General features: G+C 38.8%; 1 protein-coding gene across 7 annotated transcripts; it reads left to right on the top strand.

Annotated features, from left to right (window-relative positions):
* Nucleotides 1-3,132: 3,132 nt before the first annotated feature.
* On the top strand, nt 3,133-16,940 carry C17H3orf14 (chromosome 17 C3orf14 homolog). 7 transcript variants are annotated; one of them, XM_032458159.1, is made up of 7 exons: nt 3,133-3,245; nt 3,917-4,022; nt 4,628-4,712; nt 6,118-6,241; nt 13,613-13,703; nt 14,518-14,592; nt 16,541-16,677. In XM_032458159.1, the coding sequence occupies exons 3-6, from the start codon at nt 4,660-4,662 to the stop codon at nt 14,574-14,576; spliced, it is 327 nt and encodes a 108-aa protein (XP_032314050.1). In that variant the 5' UTR covers nt 3,133-3,245; nt 3,917-4,022; nt 4,628-4,659; the 3' UTR covers nt 14,577-14,592; nt 16,541-16,677. The 7 variants fall into 7 exon arrangements, with proteins under 7 accessions (XP_032314050.1, XP_032314048.1, XP_032314046.1 ...); XM_032458157.1 differs by lacking the exon at nt 13,613-13,703 and having other exon boundaries at nt 3,135-3,245; nt 4,631-4,712; nt 16,541-16,940; XM_032458155.1 differs by lacking the exon at nt 13,613-13,703 and having other exon boundaries at nt 3,135-3,245; nt 16,541-16,940.
* Nucleotides 16,941-22,943: the final 6,003 nt, after the last annotated feature.

Below are 22,943 nucleotides of genomic sequence, written 5' to 3'. Positions count from 1 at the left end.
ACTGGGTTTTCCCAAAACAGGAAGAAAAACTAACTTCATTTCAGGCGTGAGGTCTTCAGTTTCTTAATATTTGACCATCCAGAGGAAACCCAAAGGAGGTCTAAAAAGACGGCTTCCGTATAAGCCATAACTGTTTACGGTTAGTAATTTGGACTCTTTGAAATTGTCAAGGATTCTGCAATACTTTTCATTATTTCTTCCTCTTTAAATCTTGTCTTTCCTTTCTCATCCTCAAGTCTTTCCTTTCTATCCTCATTTCTATTCACTACTTACACCAGTCCCATCTCCAATAACTCCTCTTTATTATTACAAACCTCTATTTTCAAATTCTTTGGCACCAGGAATGAAATTTTCAAAATTGGGGGCAATGAGAAGAAAACACTCTTCTCAATGCTTCCTTTCCACGGGCTCTCACCTCACGTGTGTTCTCAAGTATGCATGTAAATGTACGTACACACACACACACACACACACACACACACACACACACACACGCTGCCTACTTCATGGAGAAGACTTCATGCTGCACTCACTTGACACCTGAAACACCCAATCACAAAAACAGGTCTCCAAATCCCACCCACTTTTCAAACTCTTACCTCAATCTCCCAAAATGCCAAGGAGACTATCCCAAGAGAGCAGTGGTTGCTCCTGTGTTCTCTAGCACGCTCATAATCTGCATGTTACACATCTTCAATATGATACATATAATTACTTAGAATACTAACACCAAACAAGCTGGAGTTCATTTACCAGCAGTGTGATTTTAAGTAAGTCACTTCTCAAAGCCTCAGTTGTCTCAGCTGTAAAAACGGGGACAGTAAGAGTCCAGCACCCTTGCTCATGGGGTTGTTAGGAGGACTAGAAGAGGTAATTTGTACAAAGTGCCAAGTGCAGAACAAATACTCAGTAGATATTAGCTATCTTTATGTTGTCAACCGCCATCCTCTAGCATCTTGCATATACCTTAGGAGCCCAGCCAGATTCTAGGCTCTTGAGGGCAGAGATTACATCTTACAGATGTTTAATAACTACATCTTTATGACTAAATGGCACAAGAATTTCTAAATAATAAGGCGAAGGGGACAATTATAGCAGGCTAGTGGACAGAACTAGTCTAGGGTTAGGAAACAGTAACTTTGCCACATATTTAGAGAATGCCTCATTATGGGCCAGGTGTTACTTAGTAGGTTACGGTAATTTGCATGGGAGACCATGAATACCTCACCCCAGAAAGTACCTAAATTTACCTAATAAATACAGAAGCTGTACATTAATAGCTGGCCTGTGCAACCGCTAGGAATTCTTCCTCCCCGGCCAGGCATCTCACAGAAAGGATCACCCACGGGTTATGTCAGGAGGAGGGGAGCTCTCCCAGCAGATCTTGAGGTAGGAAGTAAATACTTTCAGGGGATACTATAAAATAAATAAGCATAATCTATCCAGGTAACTTAAGTATTTATGAGATGTCCCTGCCTATCATTCACCTCAAAATTGGAAGACAATTTCCAAGGTGTTCCTTAGTTCACTGCTAAGGCGGGCAAAGATCTAAAGAAGTTGACCTAGAAGTTGAAAGAGCTGGGTTTGCCCCAAATGTGTCATTATGTAAATTTACAAGCAGGGAGATGAGCAAAGTCTGTCTTAAGCAACATACAAATGCTTTAATACGCCCTCTCCCAGTTCTCTACTTCATGCAACTCACTATCAATTTACGAAAAATCCTTATTTGTTAACTTCCATGAAAGACAAACAAGAATGCCTTGTAACCATGAAAAAGCACCATTTCTTCCCTAGAACATACGACCATTCAGAGGTCTATTTTTTTTTTAATCTTTACAAAGTAAGGCTGTGGAACAGCTATATCAAAAGTCCTAGCAACTGAAGACCTGTAAAATTATGATGGAATTTCCTCAGGGGAATTATTTCATCCATTCATTCAAAAATATTTACTAAGCACCTAAAGCTCAGGCAGTCCTAGTTGCTCAGCAAACAAGAGACAAAAATACCTTTAAAAGCAAGTTCAAATTCTAGTCAGGGGTAACACTGGTAAACAAATGAACAAATGATTATGAAATACGTGGAATGATGCTGTGTTCTAGAGAAAAGTAAAGCAGGAGAAGGAGCGTAAAAGTGAAGAAACAGACTTCCAATCTTATACTGGGGGGTTCAGGGAATGCTTCACTGAGGAAGAAGCATTAAAAGATGAGAAATAGTTTATGTCAGTATCTCGTGAAGGGGTTTTCCAAGCAAAGAAAACAAACGTGCAATAGTCCTGAAGCAGGAGCTAGATTTTATGTAGATACTCTAAAAGGAAAAAAAAAATTTAAACACCTACGTTGGAATCCTAGCTCTGTGCTCTTTACAGGCTCAGTAACCTTTACGAAAAAAAAACATTACCCGTGTTGAACCTCAATTTCTTCCTCTGTAATTTAGTACCACGTAACTCACAGTTATTTCAAGGGGAAAAAAAGATGTTTAAGAATGCAGTATACAGCACTAAGGGATTATTCCCAAGTGTGTGTCCTGAGGGCTGTGGGAAAATCTAATCGAGGCTCTACAGGTTTCAAAGCTACGCCCTAAATAAATGACCAAGCTTGTTTCCTCGTCTGTCAAAATGAGGAGAATGGCATGTATCTCACCAGGCATTGTGGGGAATTCAATGGATGAGATAATCCACGTAAATACAGCAACTGACACATAAATTCCTCCTGAAATGAAAAATCAACATTACTGTCTCTACAGGGGCTCCCCTGCAAGAGGGCAGGGTTCTGCTGCCCGACTCAGCATCACATGCCCAGGGCGAAGCTCTCTGAAGCCACTCCACAGGCCTTTGTGGAAGTGACTGTGAAGTCCGGACACTTCAGACGACTCTCAAGTGCTTTTCCCCCTTCCACACTCTACCGCGATGTTCTAGCTTCTAAGAAACCAGCTTCACTCTCTGGATCCTTTTCAACATACTCATGTCCCATTTCTAAAGGGCTTGAAATTAAACTACCACCAAAAGGGTCTTCTATGGGGTTAGCGACATCCCTCACCAGCCCTCACCTTCTTAGAGCCGCGTCACTTCACTAGCCTTTGGCGCCAGACGCCCTCCTTTTATATGGACGTGATGACGTCACCTCGCATCGCGCTTGCGCAAAGGTGGTGGCGTGTCCAAGCCCAGGTCTGCGCAGCCGCCGGCGCCTTCCCGGAAGAGGTCCGGACCGAGTTGGGCGAGAGAAGTCCGACAGCAGGACGGCCCGCGGGTGAGTGCCCTGAGGGTCTGAGCGTCGGCGCGCCTGTGAGGGGCAAGCTGTTAACGGGGGGGGGGGGGGGGGGGGGGGGGGGGAGGGGTGATGAGGAAAGTTCCCGAGTCCTCTCAGTGTGAGTAGGGGCTGGAGTGGTCCGTGGGCTGATGACTCCGAGAAGATGCAGATCTTCGATTCAAAAGGCAGACTTTGTCTTGGGGTTTGTCTGAAGTGCTGATGGCGGCCGCAGCAGAACAGAAGTTACCATGGACTAACTTCCCGGGACTTCTTTGACGCTGCATTGGAAACTAGGAGGAAGGCGGCGAGGATTGGCCTGCAGTGACTTCGGGGAAACTATCTGTAATTCGACCCCTTCTGGGCGAGCCTGCGAGCGATTGCTGTCCGTGGTGCTGAAAACAGAGAGGCGCCTTGAGGAGGAAACCCGTTGAGGGCAGGACGGTGTTTCCCTTTCTCTTGGCTGCACTCAGTGTCCTACACTCAGTGTGCGCGTGCTGAAGGAAAGGCTCAGGGAAAAAAAAAAATTTTTTTTTTAATCAGTGCTAGACACTCAGGAGATGTTAATCAGTATTAATGTCATAATTTAGGAAAGCCAGTGCTTCATCCCAAGAAGGAATTTTCAGCCCTGTTTTTTATTATAACAGCTCAAGTTGCATTCTCCCTTTGGGCAGGCACCTTCAGCTATTGTATCCAACCAGATGATTTGCCTTCAGACTCACAGCCTTCAGAGTAGTTCTCTAGATCTCTGTCTGTATTGGCCCAGGCACTTCATCCAAGGTGAGCTTGCTCTTGGTGTAAAACGTTTTGTGAAAATGGATTTCCCTAAACTCCCCACGTCAGAGTCCAGAGCAGCCCAGGTAAAGTGAAAGGACCTAATTGTGCCTTTCTCCTTGGTTAGGAATGAAAAATACTTCCCTATTTGGAAGAGAGATGGTAGAACTGGGCAGTCTTCCAATAAAGGAAAGACCATGAGTTTCCAGTTGGTTCTCATACTTGTTTACCTTTATGTCTGCGTGTGTGAGGGATGGTATTCCTGTGTTAAATTTTACAGAGTGGATTTTGTTTTCTGTCTGTTGATTCAATAAAATGTTTACTAGTGTTAGTACCAGCTGCTTGTTTGTTTTGAATTCTGATTAAGGTTAAAGTCTGGGGAGAAAAGAGGGGAAAATGTGAAATATGTTTTTACCTGTATCATAGTGTTCTGGGATCCATCTGGCATATGGAAAACTGTGCTGTGAGTAAAAATCTTTTTAAATGCATTCTTTTATACATTATTACAGCTCAAGTTGTACTCAACCAATGGGTTGAGGTGCTGAAATGATCAAATGTTGCAAAGCTGAGGACATGTGGTAGAAGTAACTTTAAACGTTCTCATTATTTAGCAGAAAGCTTGTAAGGGCAGCTTTGACTAAAGATGACGTCTCTGTTCACTCAAGAAATTCACCTTTCTAAAAGACATGATAAAATGTAAGTTGTTTTTGTTTTTGTTTTTCTAAGGCTAATCTCAATGTACAAACTGTATTGGCTTTATTAGTGAAACTGAGTTCACAGGAAAGTGAACTAAAAGTGTGTCATTTTAATCTTATGACACTTGAGAGATTTTATGATTTTAGGATCAATTTAGAGATTGATGTTAGGGAATGTCATTGTCGAGAATAACAAAAATTAAAAGGTATAATTATGTTTTATGTCTTTTTACTTTTTGTTACTAATATCTAGACAAATTCATTCTTCCTCTTGCCCTTTCCAGGCTCCACACTGGTATTGAATGAACTTCTCTAAGCCTCTTTATCGAGGGCTGGCTTTCATGGGTCCATGATCTGTGCAATCACTTGCAGGGCTCTGATGTCGCCGTCCTGAAATTCCCAGTACATTTTTAACATGGCCCCCACATTTTCATTTTGCACTGAGCCCTCCTCCTCAAACCTCTGTCTGTGGGCTCGCATGTTTTCTTTTAATTAATTACCAGGCCCTCTTCTGTGGCCTTCTAAGATATTTTTCTTACAAAAATGACTGTTCAGAGACCTAGGTTTTTAGTCCTACCCTCAAGAACAGCCCTATACAACCTAGTATTTCTTGAGAATCTCAACTATTTGGGAAACGGTTAGACAGTTGTGTGTACTATTTGTGTATTTTTTTTCTCATCTGATCACTTAATAGGACCAAAAACTTGTAAAATGAGCATTTAACCCATGAGAAGCTTTTGAAGTATAATATATATAGCAAAGCACTTTGATAATTACAACTTTGTACATTATCCTTAAATTACTGTTTTACCTTGTTGTGAGTATGCATGCATATACACAGCCTCTCACTCATATATGGAACCATCATCTTTCTCTTGGAAAAAGAGGGAAAAAAATATTTTTATTGCTTCTTCAAACATATGGAAGTTTAGCACAATTCTAAATGTGTAACATAAGATTCAGGGGTATTGAAGTGTTAAGCAGAAGGTTCCGTATAGCAAGTTATATCAATGTATGTGTGTGGGGAGGTATATATAAGTATGTGTACAAAGGGATATGTATTACAGTTTGCATTTTCACTAAAAAATTTTAACACTAATTTCAAAAGACCAGAGAAGTTTAAAAAACAAAAACAGAAACAAGCATGTACTTAACAGCGTATGTTAATGAAAATGAAAATAAAAATAATTTTACCCAGACTTCAGACTTAACTGAATGACCCAAGTTTTTCACTGTCTTATTAATTGACGTAGTAATTTCACTATCCTATTAAATTGACATAGTAGTTGGGTCTCAAAATAGGTTGAATTGAAGTGAGGTGCAGTTAAGAAATGAATTCTTTGCATTGGTCAAGAATAAAATGCTTCCTTTTTTTAAAACTGTATATAATCTTCATTTTTTTCTAGAGTATCACAAAGATTAATATTACTGCAACAAATGGAGGATAAACTTGGAGGTCAAAATAAGGAAAAGGCATCTCAGATGCAAGCAGCTGAGACTGCTTTTAAAAGGAACCTTAGTCTTTTAAAGGTAAGATTCTCTGACTTAAGTAGAGAGATTTTTTCCCACTTTTGCCAAAAAGATTGAGTGAATTTTTCATAACTTTGATATTTATATGATTTCTTTGTTATGAGTAACAAATAGAATTAATGGCTCACTACCTGTTTTTTAAACACGTTAGCTGGGTAAGAAGCATATGGACTCTCGTTTTTTAAAGTGAAAAATCTTGAAGTTTCCTTAGGCTACATGATTTTCATTAGCCAGAAAAACTAATGACTACAGGGGGAATTTTAAGGTCACCTTTGTGCAAGAAGTAACAAATACAAGACACAGCTTCCATCTTCCATCTTTTACTTGTAGGAAGATCCTGAAACACCGTAAAGTACCTAGAATGTATTTAGAACAATTTGGTGTTGCCCTACTGGGGCCACAGTCGACACACAGAATTCATATCTAAGATAACAGATTTCCCAGATCTTCTCTGATGGTGATGGAGGAGGTGGTCAAAGTATGTGATTGCGCAGGGCCTCGCCATTTGGCCAGTGTGCCCATTTGGAGTAAAATCATATGTGTAACATTTTTGGCTGCTTGCTATACTCTGCTTCCAGAATTGTATGGCTTCATCCATAATTAAAACCCTAAAGTTTGCTTCCATTCAAGCTTCCAAGAGATCCTATGACTAAAACATTTGGTAGTGAGGCTATATTATTTAAGTTATAAAGCAGTGTTTTCAGTTTTTTATTGTTAAATATTTTCATCGATAGGCATGATGTAGTTATCTTCTGTCCTCACTGGAGGATAAAGGGAGAGGGAAAATTCAGTTATCTTCTCAGTTTCTGGCAGTTTGATCCACAGTAATTTAAGTCACAGCCATAGTGCTACCAAAGCATTCTATATTGCCATATGTCTTACTTGCCCAATGGTGTTTGCAATATTTATTTTTAAATGGAAATATATAGGATAATCTAGAATTTGCTGTGAAAAGTCAGAAAAACTAAATTAGAAGTCTTGAAGGCTTGATTGCTCCTTACCTACAGCAAGTGCAGGTGACATTAAGTGTCTTTCTTTTAAAGAGCAAGTATTTGATGAGGGTCCAAGGGGTCCTTACTGTTGAGCGAGTTCTGGACAGAAAGTGGGGATAACCAAGTACGTACAAATTAGAGTCTGGAGCAAGTAGCTTACAGGCTTAGTTGATGACATAAGGTTGTCACACACAAGATAGAGACCACGGATGATCAAACATTAATTATGTGGAGGAGTAAGTGTAAAACCTCTTTGAGAGCTAGAATATTCTATGAGGTCTCAGAGAGGAAGCGAAGCTGGAGTTGTGTTTCAGTAGGCAGAAGGAAAACCATTCTGTTGGATTCTTACAGAAGAGCCAAGACCAGAAGAATAAATGGCTTTACTAATGTTGATGAGACCCTGAGCTAACTAGCTTGGAAAGTCACAGGAAACAAGGTTGAACGTGTATTGTGAGACCAGTTAAAGAAGTTGAGACTTGATATGGAGAGCTAATATAGTACTGAAAGCAAGCAAAAAAAAAAAAAAAAAAAAAGAGAGACTCATGTAAGAAACATAAGAGTGGGTCTTTAAGAAAGATTCATCTGCTGTTTAGATGCAAAGTGATTTTACGAATGATGAGATCGGATAAGTAGGGTAGCTAAGAAATCACTATCATATCCAGAAGGAAGATAACGATAAAGACTCCCTGTAAAAAACTTGAAAGAGCAAAGATGAGAAAGCACATCTCCCATATCATCCTGCCCATCTAGAAATTAGTCTATTTTTGTATATTTCCTTTGTCTTTTTCTAAACATTTTTCAAGCCTCTGTTACATGCCAGATGCATGCTTGCTATTAGAGATGCAGTTTTTTCCCTTTTTTTTTTTAACATACTTGAAATAATTGGATATGCAGGCTTTTTGTCCTTCTTTCCTTCATATTTTTTTTTTTTTTTTTAGACTTTGGATATAATGTTAGTGGCTCTACCATAGAAGTTATTGTGAAAGTAAAATAAATAGGACTTGAGTACACAACTTGAGTTGGGAAAGACTTTTAAAAGCATATAGATTAGATTCTCATCTAGAGGTTTTCTTTTTCTTTTTTCCCCAACATAAAAACTTTTTCCAAAGATGTAAAATAGATAAAAGTGGACATGCTTTAGCCCAAAGCCCTATCCATTCAGCCCTTCCTTCCTGCACTGCTGTGGCCCTAAGGAACGGTGAAAACCACTGATCTGGGCTAATCACTTAGTTTAAAGATAAGGAAACCATAAGGTAATAACTCCTAATACCCCTTGTCAAGAACAGGTTGAGTTCTGTCAGGATAGGTACTTAAGTACAGAGTGCACTTTAAAACGGTGCTGTTAAAACTTGGAAGCATTCCTATAAAGGTAGTAACAAACTAAGGATGACCTTATGACTGTCCATTATTTCACCTTACTCAACATGTTCCGAACAGTACAGTACGATGGCATAATAAACGTGAAAAGGGCATGAGCTTTAACTTTTGCAAAGAAAGGTCATACAACATCTTTCAATGATACGGTTTTACACTTAGAGAAGCCAAAGTTGTTTTAAAACTAGTATATTATGACTTAAGTACAATTCATGGATAAAACATAAACATACAAAAGTCAACAGCAATCCTGTATATACAGTTGGAAAATGGAGATCACGTTCGCGTTAGCAATAGAATTATAAAACACATACTTGGGGGGTTGTCTTAACGCTCCTAACGAGGGACTTGCATGCCAGGTATAAAGTCAATTATTACACTTTAGTGGGAGATAGAAGAGAAAAGTTAAGTAGAGATGTACGCCTTAATCCTGACTGGGGAGACCATTATTTTTCTAAATCAGTTGTCACAAAGCCATCTTTCAATTTAATAAAATCCCAACAAGAAATTTCTCTAACTGCATTTGAAAAAATAAATTAACAAAAAATATTGAAGAATTATTTTAAAAGACACTAATCCCATCAAAGAGTCCAACATATTAATAAAAGAATGACCATGAGTAGAAGCAGTGAAGAAAACTCACAGTGAGGGTTCAGTCAGTAAATACCATACAAGACAGTGGGCTTGGGAAGCAGGCTCAGTGGGTTTTCCTGTTAGTATTCAGACAGTGAAACTTACCTCCCTTTTAAAAACAGAAACATGGCGGATTTCTGAGACACAGGAGATTTTATTTCTACTAGGACTTCCATGGTACAGACTATCATCACTCCCACCTTTCCCTCCACAAAATTTAATTTATCCCAAAGAGGCGATTTTTTGGTAACAAATGTCATCTTGTGCGGACAAATGGTTGCAGATACAGCAAGCGCTTCCCTTCAGGAACACCCTGGAAGCCTCCGTGGGGCAGCTGGCAGTTCGAGCATTCAACCAACTGCCACCCAGCATGGCCAGGGACCTCCCGGCCCTTCTCTCGCCTCCTCACACGTCTCCCTTGCTCCAGTTCATAAGTTTAACGAAAGCCTACTTGTTCCTTGTACCAGTGATCCTGCACCTCACGCTTCAGGATGTCATTCTTGCTACCTCCAGCAGATTAAAAGATGAAACCCAGCCCCGCCAGAGCTGGGTTGGAGGGAGTGGTGTTGGTAGAGAGAAGGAAAGAGAGCGATCTTTTTGTGCTTATGGTTTACTTTTCCTATAAAACTCATTTATATAGGCTTCTGAATCATACCATAGAGTAACATCCACAATGGCAACATGCTTTTTAAATGTTATGGAAATTGTCACACCTACGTAAAAGAGGGCAGAGAAGGATGTACTTCCGTGCGCTTATCACCCAGATTCAATCATTCTCAGGTCACAGCCCATCATGTTTTATCTATACTCCTCACCCCCTGCTTCAGATCATTTTGAAGCTAATCCTCAGATGCTGCATTGTTTCGTCTGTATTTCAGTATGTCTCTTTCCATACATCAGTGTTTATCACTAAAAGATAAGCACGATTTTAAGCAGAATCAAAATAGCAGTATCAACTTAAGAAATGAACAATAAATCCTCAAATATCCATTCAGGTTCCAAATAAAATCCAATCTGTAATTGATGGATAGGTCTCCTAAATTTCCCCGCCCCACCCTTTTTCCCCTCTTTTAAGTATATCTGTTGAAGGAATTGGGTCATTTGCCCTGTAGAGTTCCTGGATATGGCTGAGCCATCACTGCGTTGTCCACGGTGTGTTCCTCTGTTCCCCTAATTCCTGTAATTGATAGATCTAAGCTGTGCTGTGCACCAGAAATGTAATTCAAGCCACATATGTCATTTTAAATTCTCTAGTAACCATTTTTAGTAATATCAAAATAAACAGGTTACTTAAAATGTTATTAAAATTTCAAACACAGTTCAAATGTAAATGTTATAAAAAGTCAGTCAATATTTTTGATCCTTTTTTTTCTTACTAACTCTTCAAAATTCAGTGTGTATTTTACACTTACAGCACATCTTAATTCAGACTCATACATTTCAAGCGCTCAGAAGCTACATGAAGCTAAAGGATACGGCATTAACAGTGCAAACTACAGAGGCCTGATCAGATTGAGGTTCCGAGGTGTGGGGGAAGAATGCTTCCAGAATGCCCGGCTGTCTCTCTTTTTTGGAATGTTAGCTGTCACTGATGATCACTGCCTAAGCTTATTTCTAGGGGTTGCAGAAACTAACATTCAGATTGTTTTATTCCTTCTTCTTTAATTGCTGATTATTTATATTAAGAGAAATGTCCCTTTGTCAGTTATTTGGTTACACTGAGGTATATTTCACATAGAAAAAAGCATGGTGAGTGCTTGATTCTCTATTTAATTTTCAAAATAATAGGTTGGTTCTCTGGTATCCTCTAAAAGTGACTGATTAGGTGTTGCTGGTTTGGTTTTTTTTTTTTTTTTCTTTTTTTTCCTAAGATGTCTGGGATTTTAAATGTTTCAATCCATTTAAATTTTGATTCCTATTTATTTTCAAATTGTCCCATTTTTACCAAGTGGGAGCCTCTTCAGGCTAGCTCCTGAATGTTTCTGACTGATCATAAGAGTCGGAGAGCTTCCTTTCCTTCTGGTCTGGTGAAATCTTCCGGGCTCATCATGTGCATGTGCTGCTCAGACCTGGAATTGGCTGTTGTTCCAGGGAGCCCTGGATCCTTTTGGTAGGAAATATGTTTAGAGCCCTCAATCTGGGCACTCATGGTGTTCATTGCAACATTTTTTTTTTCTTAAAGATAAAATACATCTTTTAAAGATAAAATACAAAATAAAGAGCTCATGTCAGAAATTCCCAAATTCCAATTTGCAAGACTTTTAACTTAGAATCATGGATCCTGTACCTCTCACTTTTTTGTCGAACCAAAAATCTGTTCCTCAAGAATCTTGCACCACCAACATAACTTACTTACTTTATCTTGTGATACAGACACAGTATCTGAGCACACAGAAAGATTCGGTCTCACCACCAATATGACTGCTGACAGTGGTTTCCGGTCAGATACTTTTTACCACCCTTTTTGTTCCCCAGTGTACCTCACTGGGGATGCTCAGTCAAATTACTGTGCTCTAAGGCCGCCTGATGTGCAATAATTATTCTCCGTGTGGTTACACCACCGACTAGATAGCAGTTCCGTTTGTTTCATTTTATTTTTAAATTGTAAGGACTGCTTTGTCATTTGTTCTATAAATGTATAAAATTTTAAATGGTCTCGTGACGAATCTATAAAACAGTACAAAGCCTAGCCAGGTAAAGCTGGCCAACTAGCCTTCCTTCCTCTCATCTCTTTTCCTTTTCCCTGCCTACCACCCCTGTTTCGGTTTGTTTTGTTTTTTAAGTTTTTGGTTTATACTCAGGAAACTTTGACACCTCAGCCTTTATTTAATGAATATTTAAGTACCTAGTACATACCCTGCACTTTGTTAGATGCTCAGATGCTTAAAGGCTGTATGAAACATAGTATTTACCTGCAGGGCAGCACACAGTTAAAGAGAAGGCTCTTAAATCCAAACGTTAGGATATAACCTGCTACAGAAGGCTGGGGTCAATTTGCCAACATTTTGAGTCAGGCCAAGGAATTCATGCCTGATCTTCTGTATTGTGGGTACCAATTTTTTTTTTCAGTCTAGGGGAGGACATATTTAAAGTAGTTCTTAGCAAAACTAATCAATTCCATGTTACATATGAATTCAAGTAAAATGAGATAGAATCTAGGCATGAGTGTAAGTGTTAAGTATTTGTTGAATGACTAAGTGTGATATTACGGCCATAGCCTAGGGAATAACAGGGAAAGACTAGAAATTCATCCTGAAGGAACAATATATGGAGCATTGAATTTTTAAACGGCAGAAATAATAAGAGTTGGAGAGAGTGACTACAACACGTTATCTAAGTGAATTCATTTCCCTCTCTGATATACTCAACACATTCAGTGGGAAAAGAAGAGTTTAGTTTTATCAGGTTGAGAAACAAGGGCTGGAAGAAAAGTTAGCCATCCCTCTACATTAAGAACTGAAGCTAGTTAAGAGACAATCTCGGAGGGAGAGAAAGCAAAAAGATGGGGACAGATGTCACAAATCTTAAGAAAGCCCACACTTCGGATTAACAGGAGAAGAAGGAGCCAGCCAAGGAGAAGGAAGTAGGAGTCAGAGAGGTAAGTTAAACTAAGGAGGAAGTTCCCTGGAGGGGTGATAACCCTTTGTGGAAATGCTGCAAAGATGACAGTCAGGTCAGTCACCAGAGACCTGCTGTGCCAGGCCACACCTCCCTCCTGTCTGCTCTCACGGTTACAAAGCTGCTCTTCTGTAAGAGACACTCAGTGTCCTTATTTTCTGATCTTTAAGAAAAATGTCTCATCTTGCTGATAGGTGCTAGTGGAGCCTAGATCTACCGGTAAGGAGAACTTCACAACTGTTCTTAGAGTAACGGTAAAATTGGGGTTAGGATTTTTATTCTGTTTGATTTGTGAAAATAAAAAGTGATTCTCCGGGTCCTGGTAAAATCTCAGCATAATCGGAAGAGTTGGGTCTCACGTATCTGTCGTATCATTTGCATCAAAAGTGCTTTAGCGTGTGTGTTGACCGTGAACTTCTGGTATGGGATAGACATGCTACTAGACAGGATTTTTACATCCCCAAATAGTTGTTTTTCCCCTTCAAGTCACCTTCTTCGAGACAGCAGGTGCATTAATGGTTGGGCAACTTCGGGGAGTCCCTTTAGGGAATTTCCTGTTTTTCCCTTTTCCATTTCACACCCATTCCCTGCTCCCGCCGCTGCCATCTGCTATCTCTTTTCTCCTGTTCAGCGCTGGCTTCTTCACACCCCACTCCCACGCCCTTTTCCATCGCTCTCCGTCTGTCCAACAGCCCTGTGCTTAGACTGCTCCAGTGCTTGTACAGGGACCAGAGAACTTCCTCTTTCCTATCAGCTCACGCGGCTCAAAGCAGACGAAATCTACACGGCCTTCAGCCAACGCCCCTGTGAACCTGACAAACACCAGGAAGTACAGGACAACGCAGGTGCTGACCTGGGGAGTGTCTGTTAAACAGGGCTTGAATGTTTCTGTGACAACATGCCAAGTCCTACATTTCTGGACGTGCACTTTATGTTCAGATCTAGGTAAAATCTTAACCAGGGTATGAATTAACCTTAAATACTCTTGTGTTTGAACAACCCTAAGAGCAAATATAGACATCTTCAAGTCCAACTATGAAGTCATGCCCGGTGCTTGAATGCCATCAACTGAATGAATTACTACCTAGCAATAAAACTTGCCTTTGAAATTAGCTTAGAAATCTAGTACTAAAAATTTAGACAGTATTATAGAAAGGCTTTTGTTGCAGAGAACTGAGGTACCTCATTGTGTCATTAATATACCGCTTGGATGATGTGGACAGACTAGAACTCTTCACTTTTCAGGTTAGCATAGTGTGGGTCTGAGTATCTGATTGTTTTGAGTATCAGAATATTTGACTATTTTATCCATCTGGCTGTTTTTTAATGATTTTTAAAGCTAACTTGGTATTCCGAGCAGTTTTAGAGGAAGTTCTTTTTCCAAGAATTATTGGCATTTACTAACTACTTAAAATGAAGGAGGCAGAACTTAGAAGTACCACCCCCAGCCCCTGCCTTTTATTTTACAATATGAAACCCTGCATTCTGTATTTGAAACTGGTTAATTAAGCAATGATCAGTTCTCCGTCAGTGTCCCTCCATCAGTTCCAACTGTGTATCCAGAGGAGAGTTTAAGGGTATAGATATTGCTATTACAGGTGCCACTGGTGTGTGTCATGTAAATACATTCTGTTCTTAAAATGCTGTTATCTGTTACAGGATATAGAAGCGGCAGAGAAGTCTCTTCAGACCCGGATTCAGCCACTTCCACGGCCTGAGGTGGTTTCTCTTGAGGTGAGAATCTTAATGAACAAATGTAAGAGACCCTATTCTGTTTGTAGTGCGTTGTAAATTAACTAGGGGTTGTGTGTGTATATTACCCAGATTTAGTCCTTCCATGAAATAAACAAGAAGTGTGTGATTGCTCTACGTCCAGCATGCCATGCTTTGTACGGACTATAGGTAATCCATAAGAATCTTGCTTTAAAAAGATTTCTATCAAGTGCAAATGTTACCGAAATCCTGTGTCTTTTCACCTGATTACTTAGAAATAACTATCTTGTTAAATCATAACAGACAAGATGCACTCAGTCTTAAGACGACTGCATGCCTAACCAAAATGCTTTTCCTGATGGCTGATGTGAGAAATGGCACTTCAGTCTCTTCACCAAAAATGCAACCAACGCTGTTTAAATGCATATTATCGTGCAGTGTAGTGTGGCTTTTGTCTGTTTAATTTTGCTCAGTTGAAGAACAGACTGGGAAGATGGTTAGCAAAAATAAACCATATTTGGTACATGAGTGTATTTGTGCTGAAAGGGAAGTTGCTACATATAGAAGAGTTAGATTTTATATTTTTAATGACCTTTTTTAAATACAGTTTGGCTGGCTGCCTAACCAGGGATGTGAACAGACTCAAAATTAAAGGCTGAGAATTGCCCTTCAATTTTCTGTGTCATCTAGACTAATAAGAAAAGGCAGTGATCAAGGACAGAAAAAACTCCGGTACAAAGTTGTGCCTTGGGCATGTCTTTTTCTTTGTTGAATTCTCCAATACCTTCCTCTGGCCCGTACAGGGCCCACACAATAGGGGTTAATCCAGCCGTGAATGGCGGAGAAACTGCCAACCACAGGCTTGGGTTGGTATTTTTCTTGGCTAGTCTTGCACAGCAGGCTGACCTTTATTTTAAGCATGTCAGGCTATTTCTCAGACCACATGCATAGATGCATAGATACAGAGACTCCCTCACCATCTTCAGCTTTCAGAACCCCCCTACCTTTTTAATGCTCAGAGGGAATAATCACGTGTCCCCAACGTGATCTCTTTGGCTGAACTTCCCAAAGAGAGATTGATAGTGACGATCTAATACAAAACGCCCTCCTATGACAGAGCTTTTGGCAGTTTCCTTTTCTTTGGCCTCCTTAGGGCACTCAACCTAGAAACCACCCAGGCTTGTAGACACGTTAGAGCACCATGGTGTGAGCTGGTAGATCATACAGACTGCCATGGTCAGGCCAGTAACACAGCATCTCAACTTCCGAGTTATCTGAATTAAAAATATTTGGATGATGTTGATATTATTTTCTCATTATACCAAAAAAAAAAGTTGGGGGGGGAAGAAGTTACAATATGCCCTATCAAGTGCTCTTCTGAAAGATACAGTGGATGCTTATTTTTAACGTGCTTCCCCCCATACAATTAAGGGGTCGATTCACCTGAATCCAAAAACATCCTCTTTATACTCCACTTCCTGATCTCATCCCGGGTCAAATCTTTTTCTGTTCATTCTCAAACAGTTGTTCCTATTGTATCATTTCATTGCGATAATTTTAGTATGGCTAATCATTTGCTGTGGGATCGGGAACATGAAACAAAAACTCACCATGATGGTGTAGCCCCAAATAGTACGACGGGTAATAATCACAAGACTGGCCACAAGAGGGCGCGTAAAATCACAATAAAATTCTGAAACCTGTAATTCTGCCAGGCTCCGGTTTTACTGAGAAATTTGAAAATTAACACTAGTAAGTAGCCAGGTTTTTTTTTTTTTCTTCTAAAATTAACATAAAATATTCTGTAGAGGAAGTGCATTCTACGTATATGTGTGAGTGTGTGTGTGTGTGTGTGTACACGCACCCACACACTTAAGTGAATAAACATTTAGACTATTATGAACAGCCAAGTTCAATTGCCTGATACGCTTTTTTACTTTTGGACGTTTTTTTTTTTTTTTTTTTCCAGACTCTTTACTGGGCATCAGTAGAAGAATATATTCCCAAATGGGAACAGTTTCTTTTAGGAAGATCACCATATCCTATTGGTGTTGAGAATCAAAATGAAGCAGAAAATACCATTCAGAAGGAGGCGCAGTGATAGCTTCTTCAAACGCTATTTCAAAAAAAAAAAAAACCTGTTCCGTAAAGCTGAGTATTCAAGAACATGCAGGTCGCTTTGGGGAATCGGGTATGTTCACGTTGTCTCATTACCCCCTCAACGACAACGAAAACTGGGAAATCTACCGGCAACTCGCAGGCTCTCACCTACTCTTTCAACATCAGGAATCTGCTTTCAGCCAAACCCATAGAAGTATTAAGAACTAGTATTGAAAGGTGGACTGCTGATTAAATAAGTTGCTAAATGAGTGTTGTGTGATTGTTTTTTTTAATCACTTTCAGTCATTCTTATCTAAACAGTGAATGCCAGTGGCTCTGATTTTACATTTTCTAGAATCTTGATCTTTTACTTGTTTTGTGCTGGGGACAAGGCACAGGAGCAAAGCGGTTGTATGTTCACCGTTATCATTCTTTTTTTTTTAACAAATGAAAAGACAGTGACAATTGACTGCTTTAGTATAATAATATCGCTCAGAAAATAGATTCATAGGCTTTTGCCCCTCATAGGGAAGTGAACCTGTAAGAATTCTGGAAGAACGAACTGAACTACAAAGCACTCAGTGAGTTCCCAGGTTTAGGAGAGCTCAGACTGGGTTCTGGAAAAGGACACCTATCAGAGCTGGTATTGGTTACTGGATTTCCACTTGGTTATTTAAAGATTGCCAGTAACTCCTCTCTCATCTTTTCATCTTCAGATCTGCCCTTTCCTCCCCTTCTGTTTTTGTTATTTCTCAAACTGCCAGAAGGCTTTGGGTGACAACCCTCAAGAGCTTCAAGATTTCCCAGCCCACCACTGCTGGACCACTCAAAAAAATTTTTTTTAATTTTCTAATTATAGAAGTATCTCCTGCTTAGTCAAGGAGTCTACCTCACAATGAAAGATTTTCAATTTCAAACTGGTTTGTGATTTTCAAAGACGACAAGAGGACAAGCTACAAACAATAACAAAGTCCATTGTGCTGATAAGTTCCTTGAAACTATCATCTTGGAAATACCCTGTTGAGTGGGTGTCGATGTGGGTAACAATAACGTTGTTTTCATAATATGCACTGGCAGATCCACACACTTCTCTCCAGTGTTAACAGTTGTAATTAAGGAATAAACAGCACGGAGTGTCAGTCCGATGACAATTTCATCTATAGTGTCACAATACAAAATGTCACAAAATATTAGAACTGTTACACAACTATAAAAAGGATAGGCTTAAAAGCCGAAAGCCCTTTAAAAAGGAAGACAGAGAAAGGAAGAAAAAAAGAAAACTGGCAGAGAGACCAGAACAATTTTATACCTTCTCAAGAATGTTCTGTCACGAAAATAAATTGATACATTTTTTTTCCCCCTGTTACATTGCAGTTTGGTTTCTAGCCATCCAGTTGATTTAGCAGGAGAATGCAGGGCTTTTTAGCAGCTTTGAATTGGTAAACAGATTTAGATGTAGTACAGAGAACATGAGGAAGTTTTTTCTTTTTTTTTTAACATCCAATCTTTCCCAGCATATGCACATAAGAAGGTGAATGAAGCAATGTGAAACTTATTTCTCTTTAGTCAAGTGGAAAAAAGGCTAAACATTTGTTGAGATGGTAAAATATTGTGTCAAGCAAGTAAGCACATTCCAGAATTAAACAGCGGTTGATACATGAATGTCATCAAATATTTGAGCACACACTTCCTTTGAGTTCTGTAAATTAAATCACCAGTAGGTTAGATTAAAATACAGAATGAATAGCAACTTAACCATCTCTGGAAAGGTACAGGTTTCTGCTCCCCTAAATGGACTAACTCGCTAGATAGTTTTTAAAGAGGGCGTAAGTTTAATGTACCCTGGGTTATGATTCAGAGCAGAAGGGAAGATATTTCTAGGCTTCAGCAAGACCATTTCCCTCATTTCTAGTTAAATACCTCGAAAACTCCCAGAGATGACTTTATCCCTAGCTCCCCTCCCCCACCCCAGAGCTTTCCCCACTCCCCTCCTTGTAGACTGGAACAGATTGCACCGCATGGTATATGTTTAAAAAATTTTTTTTTCCCAAAGGGACCTGGATACCCCATGAAAGGACTTTATATTCCTCATGACAAATTAGCTTTACCTACGAATTAACAAATATTGTTTTCTGTAAAGAGGGGAGAAATACCACATATCTCATGTATATTTTGTACACAATTAGTAGAAATCAGACAAGGAAAAAGAAATCTACCCATATACCTTTTCCTCCCTAATTCAGTGTCCTTACCATACATGACACTGCACCCACTGTTCTCCAGGAGAACTATGAATTTGGTTTTGTTTGTTTGTTTGTTTGTTTGTTTTTAGAATAATGGAGTTTTCAAAATAAAGGTTGTCCAAGAATTTTTCACAGCCTTTCTTAGACTATTCCAAGTGCGCCTAATATTTAAAACCCATTTTCAGCTGAAACATTTCTAGTATATGACATTATTAAACCATAAAATGCTACAGATCAGAAGGAGCTGCAGTTTTTCTCCAAACTTCCAAAAATTAATTTTACTAGATACTCAGAAAAAAAAAACCTAATGCTCTGGAAACCAGACATCTGGCCTTTTCCTGTCGGGGGAGCTATGTGAATGGAAGTGATGTCAAAAGGGACAGGTTTCCTCTGCTCGATGTACAAGGTGTTTTAACTTGTTAGCTCAAGACCTGGATGAGAAATAAAATAATCTTTAATAGTCTTGACCCTTTTGACTTCTGCCTCATCCTCCCATTTCTATAAAAAAAAAAAAAAAAAGAGAGAGCGAGAAAGAGAGAGAAGGTCTATTTATTTTTGATTCAAAATTAAACTTACTTGGAGATTATTTTGTCACTTCTGAGACAATTGGAGGCAGATCAGGAGTAGGAGGGGGTGTGTGAAAAACCAGGGTTTGCAATCACCAGTTTTAGACAGGAGGAAGATTATTAAGCTCTAAATCCACTGTAAGGTGGATTTTCCTGTAAAAAATTTAATGCACAAGGTCATGAATTTGGCTTACCTACAAAATATATTCTTTTCCCTCTTTAGTCTATTGTCTTTCTATTCTAAGTCAATTCCCATCCTTTTATATTTTATTTTTACAAAAAGATTCATACTTAAAGCAAAATAACATTTTAAATCTCCCTAAAGAGTGTTTGCCCTCTTTCAAGAACTGCCCAAACATAATAGCTACATGGCTTAAAACACTCTTCATCTCAGTAGTCTATTTTGATCTCTTCCACTTTAATTAGGATACTAAGTTATCTCTTTTTCTTTTTCTTTTTTTAAAGAGCTGCTAACCAAACTCTACTCTTCAGAGAAGGTAATACCTAAATGGTGAATTCAAACAGTAAAATAAAGTCTGTTGAAAAATATGGAGAAGGGGGAGAGGAGAGAAATTAGTTTGAGAAAGCTTCAAGTCGGAACAAGGAAGCCTTTCTTCTCCCCCACCCCCCCCGCCCGGTGATTGTTTTTTGTTTGTTTCTCATATAATTTAGAAGTTAATTTGTCTACATAGGAAATTTAATTCCCTACTGCTAATAAGAGAACATTTTCAGTTTTCTGGGACAAACATGGGGACATGTCAAACTTCAGCAATTAAGGAGAGGATTGATTTGTGGATTTGACACCTGGCATTGTGGTCTCCCTTTCAAACTGGAACTGAGATTATATCCTTACTAAAATCCAAGACAAGGAAAAAGAGTCCAACAAAGACAAGAGGCCAAAACATGCTTCCGGACATCATCCTACCTCTCAGAGTCAAGTTTCCTTGCTTGCGAGAGAAAGGACTGCATCCCCTACCTTGTAATAATGTGTTCAAGTTCTCACTATTTTAAAAACTCTAATTTGTGTCTCAGACAAAGAGAGGGACTGAGACTCTGCTAAAGAGGAAAAATATTTGCATGACCACAGTATAAATCAATAAATAGTTGCACAGATGAAACGCTGAAGTGTTCTTATTTTAGAAAGTTGGGGTGATTTAATTTGTTTCATTTTGATAGTAACGGGGTCAAAATTCCAATGGCATTTTTCACAGACATAGAACAAACAATCCTGAAGTTTTTATGTAACCATAAAAGACACCAAATAGCCAAAGTAATCCTGAGAAAGAAGAACAAAGCCAGAAGCATCACGCCTCCTGATTTCAAACTATACTACAAAGTCAAAGTAACAAAACAGTATAGTACTGGCATAAAAATAAACTTATTGACCAAGAAGACAAAATCAAGAGCCCAGAAATAAATCCCCACATAGACAGTCAATCAATACGTGACAAAGGAGCCAAGAACACTCAATGGGGAAGGGAGGGTCTTTTCAACAAATGGTGTTGGGAAAACTGGGTAACCACATGCAGAAAAATGAAATTGGACCTCAATCCTACACCACTCACAGAATTAACTCAAAATGGATTAAAGACCTAAACATAAGACCTGACAGGGTAGAACTCCTAAAAGAAACCATTAGGAAAAAGCTCCTTGACATTGGTCTTGGCAATGATTTTTGGATACACCAAAAGCACAAGCAACAAAAGCAAAAAAACAAGTAGGACTACATCAAACTAAAAAGCTTCTGCACAGCACAAACAACAATAAACAAAATGAAAAGGCAACCTATGGAACAGGAGAAAATATTTGTAGACCATGTAATGGATAAGAAGTGAATATCCAAAATATATAAAGAACTCATACAACTCAGTAACAACACCACCAACAACAAAAACAAGTAATCCAATTTAAAAAATGGGCAGAGGAACTGAATAGATATTTTTCCGAAGAAAATATTCAAATGGCCAACAAGTACACGACAAGATTCTCAACATCACTAGTCAATTGAGAATCAAAACCAAAAATGTCACTGCACACCTGCTGGAATGGCTACTAACAAGAAAACAAGAAAAAATAAGTGTTAGAATGTGGAGAAAAGGGAACCTTTGTAGACTGTTGGTGAGAATGCAATAGAAAAGGCCAGGTTGGTTCAGCCACTCTGGAAAACAGTATGGAGATTACGCCAATTCAAAATACAACTACCATAGGATCCAGTAATCCCACTTCTGGGATATCGCCAAAGGAAATGAAAATAGAATAATAATTAAAAAAAAACAAAACCCTACATTCCCATGTTCACTGCAGCAGTATTCACAATAACCGAGATATGGAAACAACCTAAGTGCTCACTGACAGACGAATGGATAAAGACAACGTGATATATATGTACTGGAATATTACTCAGCCATAATAAAGAAGGAAATCGTGCCATTTGTGACAACATGAATGGACCTTGAGGGCATTATGCTTAGTAAGATAAGCCAGACAGCAAAAGACACATATTATATGATATCACTTACATGTGGAATCTTAAAAATGTCAAGCCCATAGAAACAGAGTAAAATATGGTGGTTACCAGAGGCTGTGGAGTGAGGGATTTGAGGAGAGGTTTAAGAGTAAAAACTTGCAACTGGAAGATGAATGCGTACTGGTGATCTAATGTACAGCATAGTGATTAAACACCACAACACATTAAATACTTTAAAATTGCTAAGAGCCTAGATATCAATTATTCTCAGCACAAAAAAGGGGGAGGGAGGATAGTTCTGTGACACGATAAAGGTGTTAGCTAAAGCTACAGTGGTACTCCTTAAGGCAATATGTAAATGTATCAAATCAACATGTGCACCTGAAACATACAATGTTATATGTCAATATCTTAATTTTAAAATGTGGGTTATCTATAAAGCAGAATAATATTCAGGAAGGAAATTCAGACACATGCTACAACATGGATGAACCTTGAAGACATTATGCTAAGTGAAATAAATGAGACAGAAAAGGACAGATATTGTACAATTCCACTTATATGAGACACCTAGGGTAATCAAATTCATAGAGACATAAAGTAGAATGGCGGCTGCCAGGGGATGGGGAGTTAGTGTTTAAAGGGCACAGAGTTTCAGTTTGGGAGGATGAAAAATTTCCAGAGATAGATGGTGATGATGGTTTCACAGCAATGTGAATGTGATTAATGCCACTGACATGCACACTTTTTTTTAAAAAAAAAAGGTTTAAACTGTAAATTCTATATTATGTGTATGGTGCCACAGTAAAAAATAATCCTTACTAAACATAACCTGAATACTTCCATTGTATGAGCTGTATGATTCAAATCTTGTTATCTGTGACAACCAAGCATATATAAGCAAGTTAATTCCTCCTAGAAAACTTCTTTATCAATAGTTAAACAATTCTTTATTCTCCATGTGTTCAAATTCATTTGACCACCTGCCTTTTGAAA

Source organism: Camelus ferus, chromosome 17 (genome assembly GCF_009834535.1).
Source record: "Camelus ferus isolate YT-003-E chromosome 17, BCGSAC_Cfer_1.0, whole genome shotgun sequence".
NCBI classification, from domain to species: Eukaryota; Metazoa; Chordata; class Mammalia; order Artiodactyla; family Camelidae; genus Camelus; species Camelus ferus.
The sequence above is the reverse complement of the archived record's forward strand: the minus strand, read 5'-3'. Positions and strand labels throughout refer to the sequence as shown.

Excerpts from the sequence above, each read along its gene's own strand:
- C17H3orf14 (XM_032458157.1), top strand. The coding sequence starts at position 4,660 with ATGACGTCTCTGTTCACTCAAGAAATTCACCTTTCTAAAAGACATGAT. Across the intron at positions 4,713-6,117 it reads TCTAAAAGACATGATAAAAT|AGTATCACAAAGATTAATAT; the intron begins GTAAGTTGTTTT and ends ATTTTTTTCTAG. Across the intron at positions 6,242-14,517 it reads GGAACCTTAGTCTTTTAAAG|GATATAGAAGCGGCAGAGAA; the intron begins GTAAGATTCTCT and ends TATCTGTTACAG.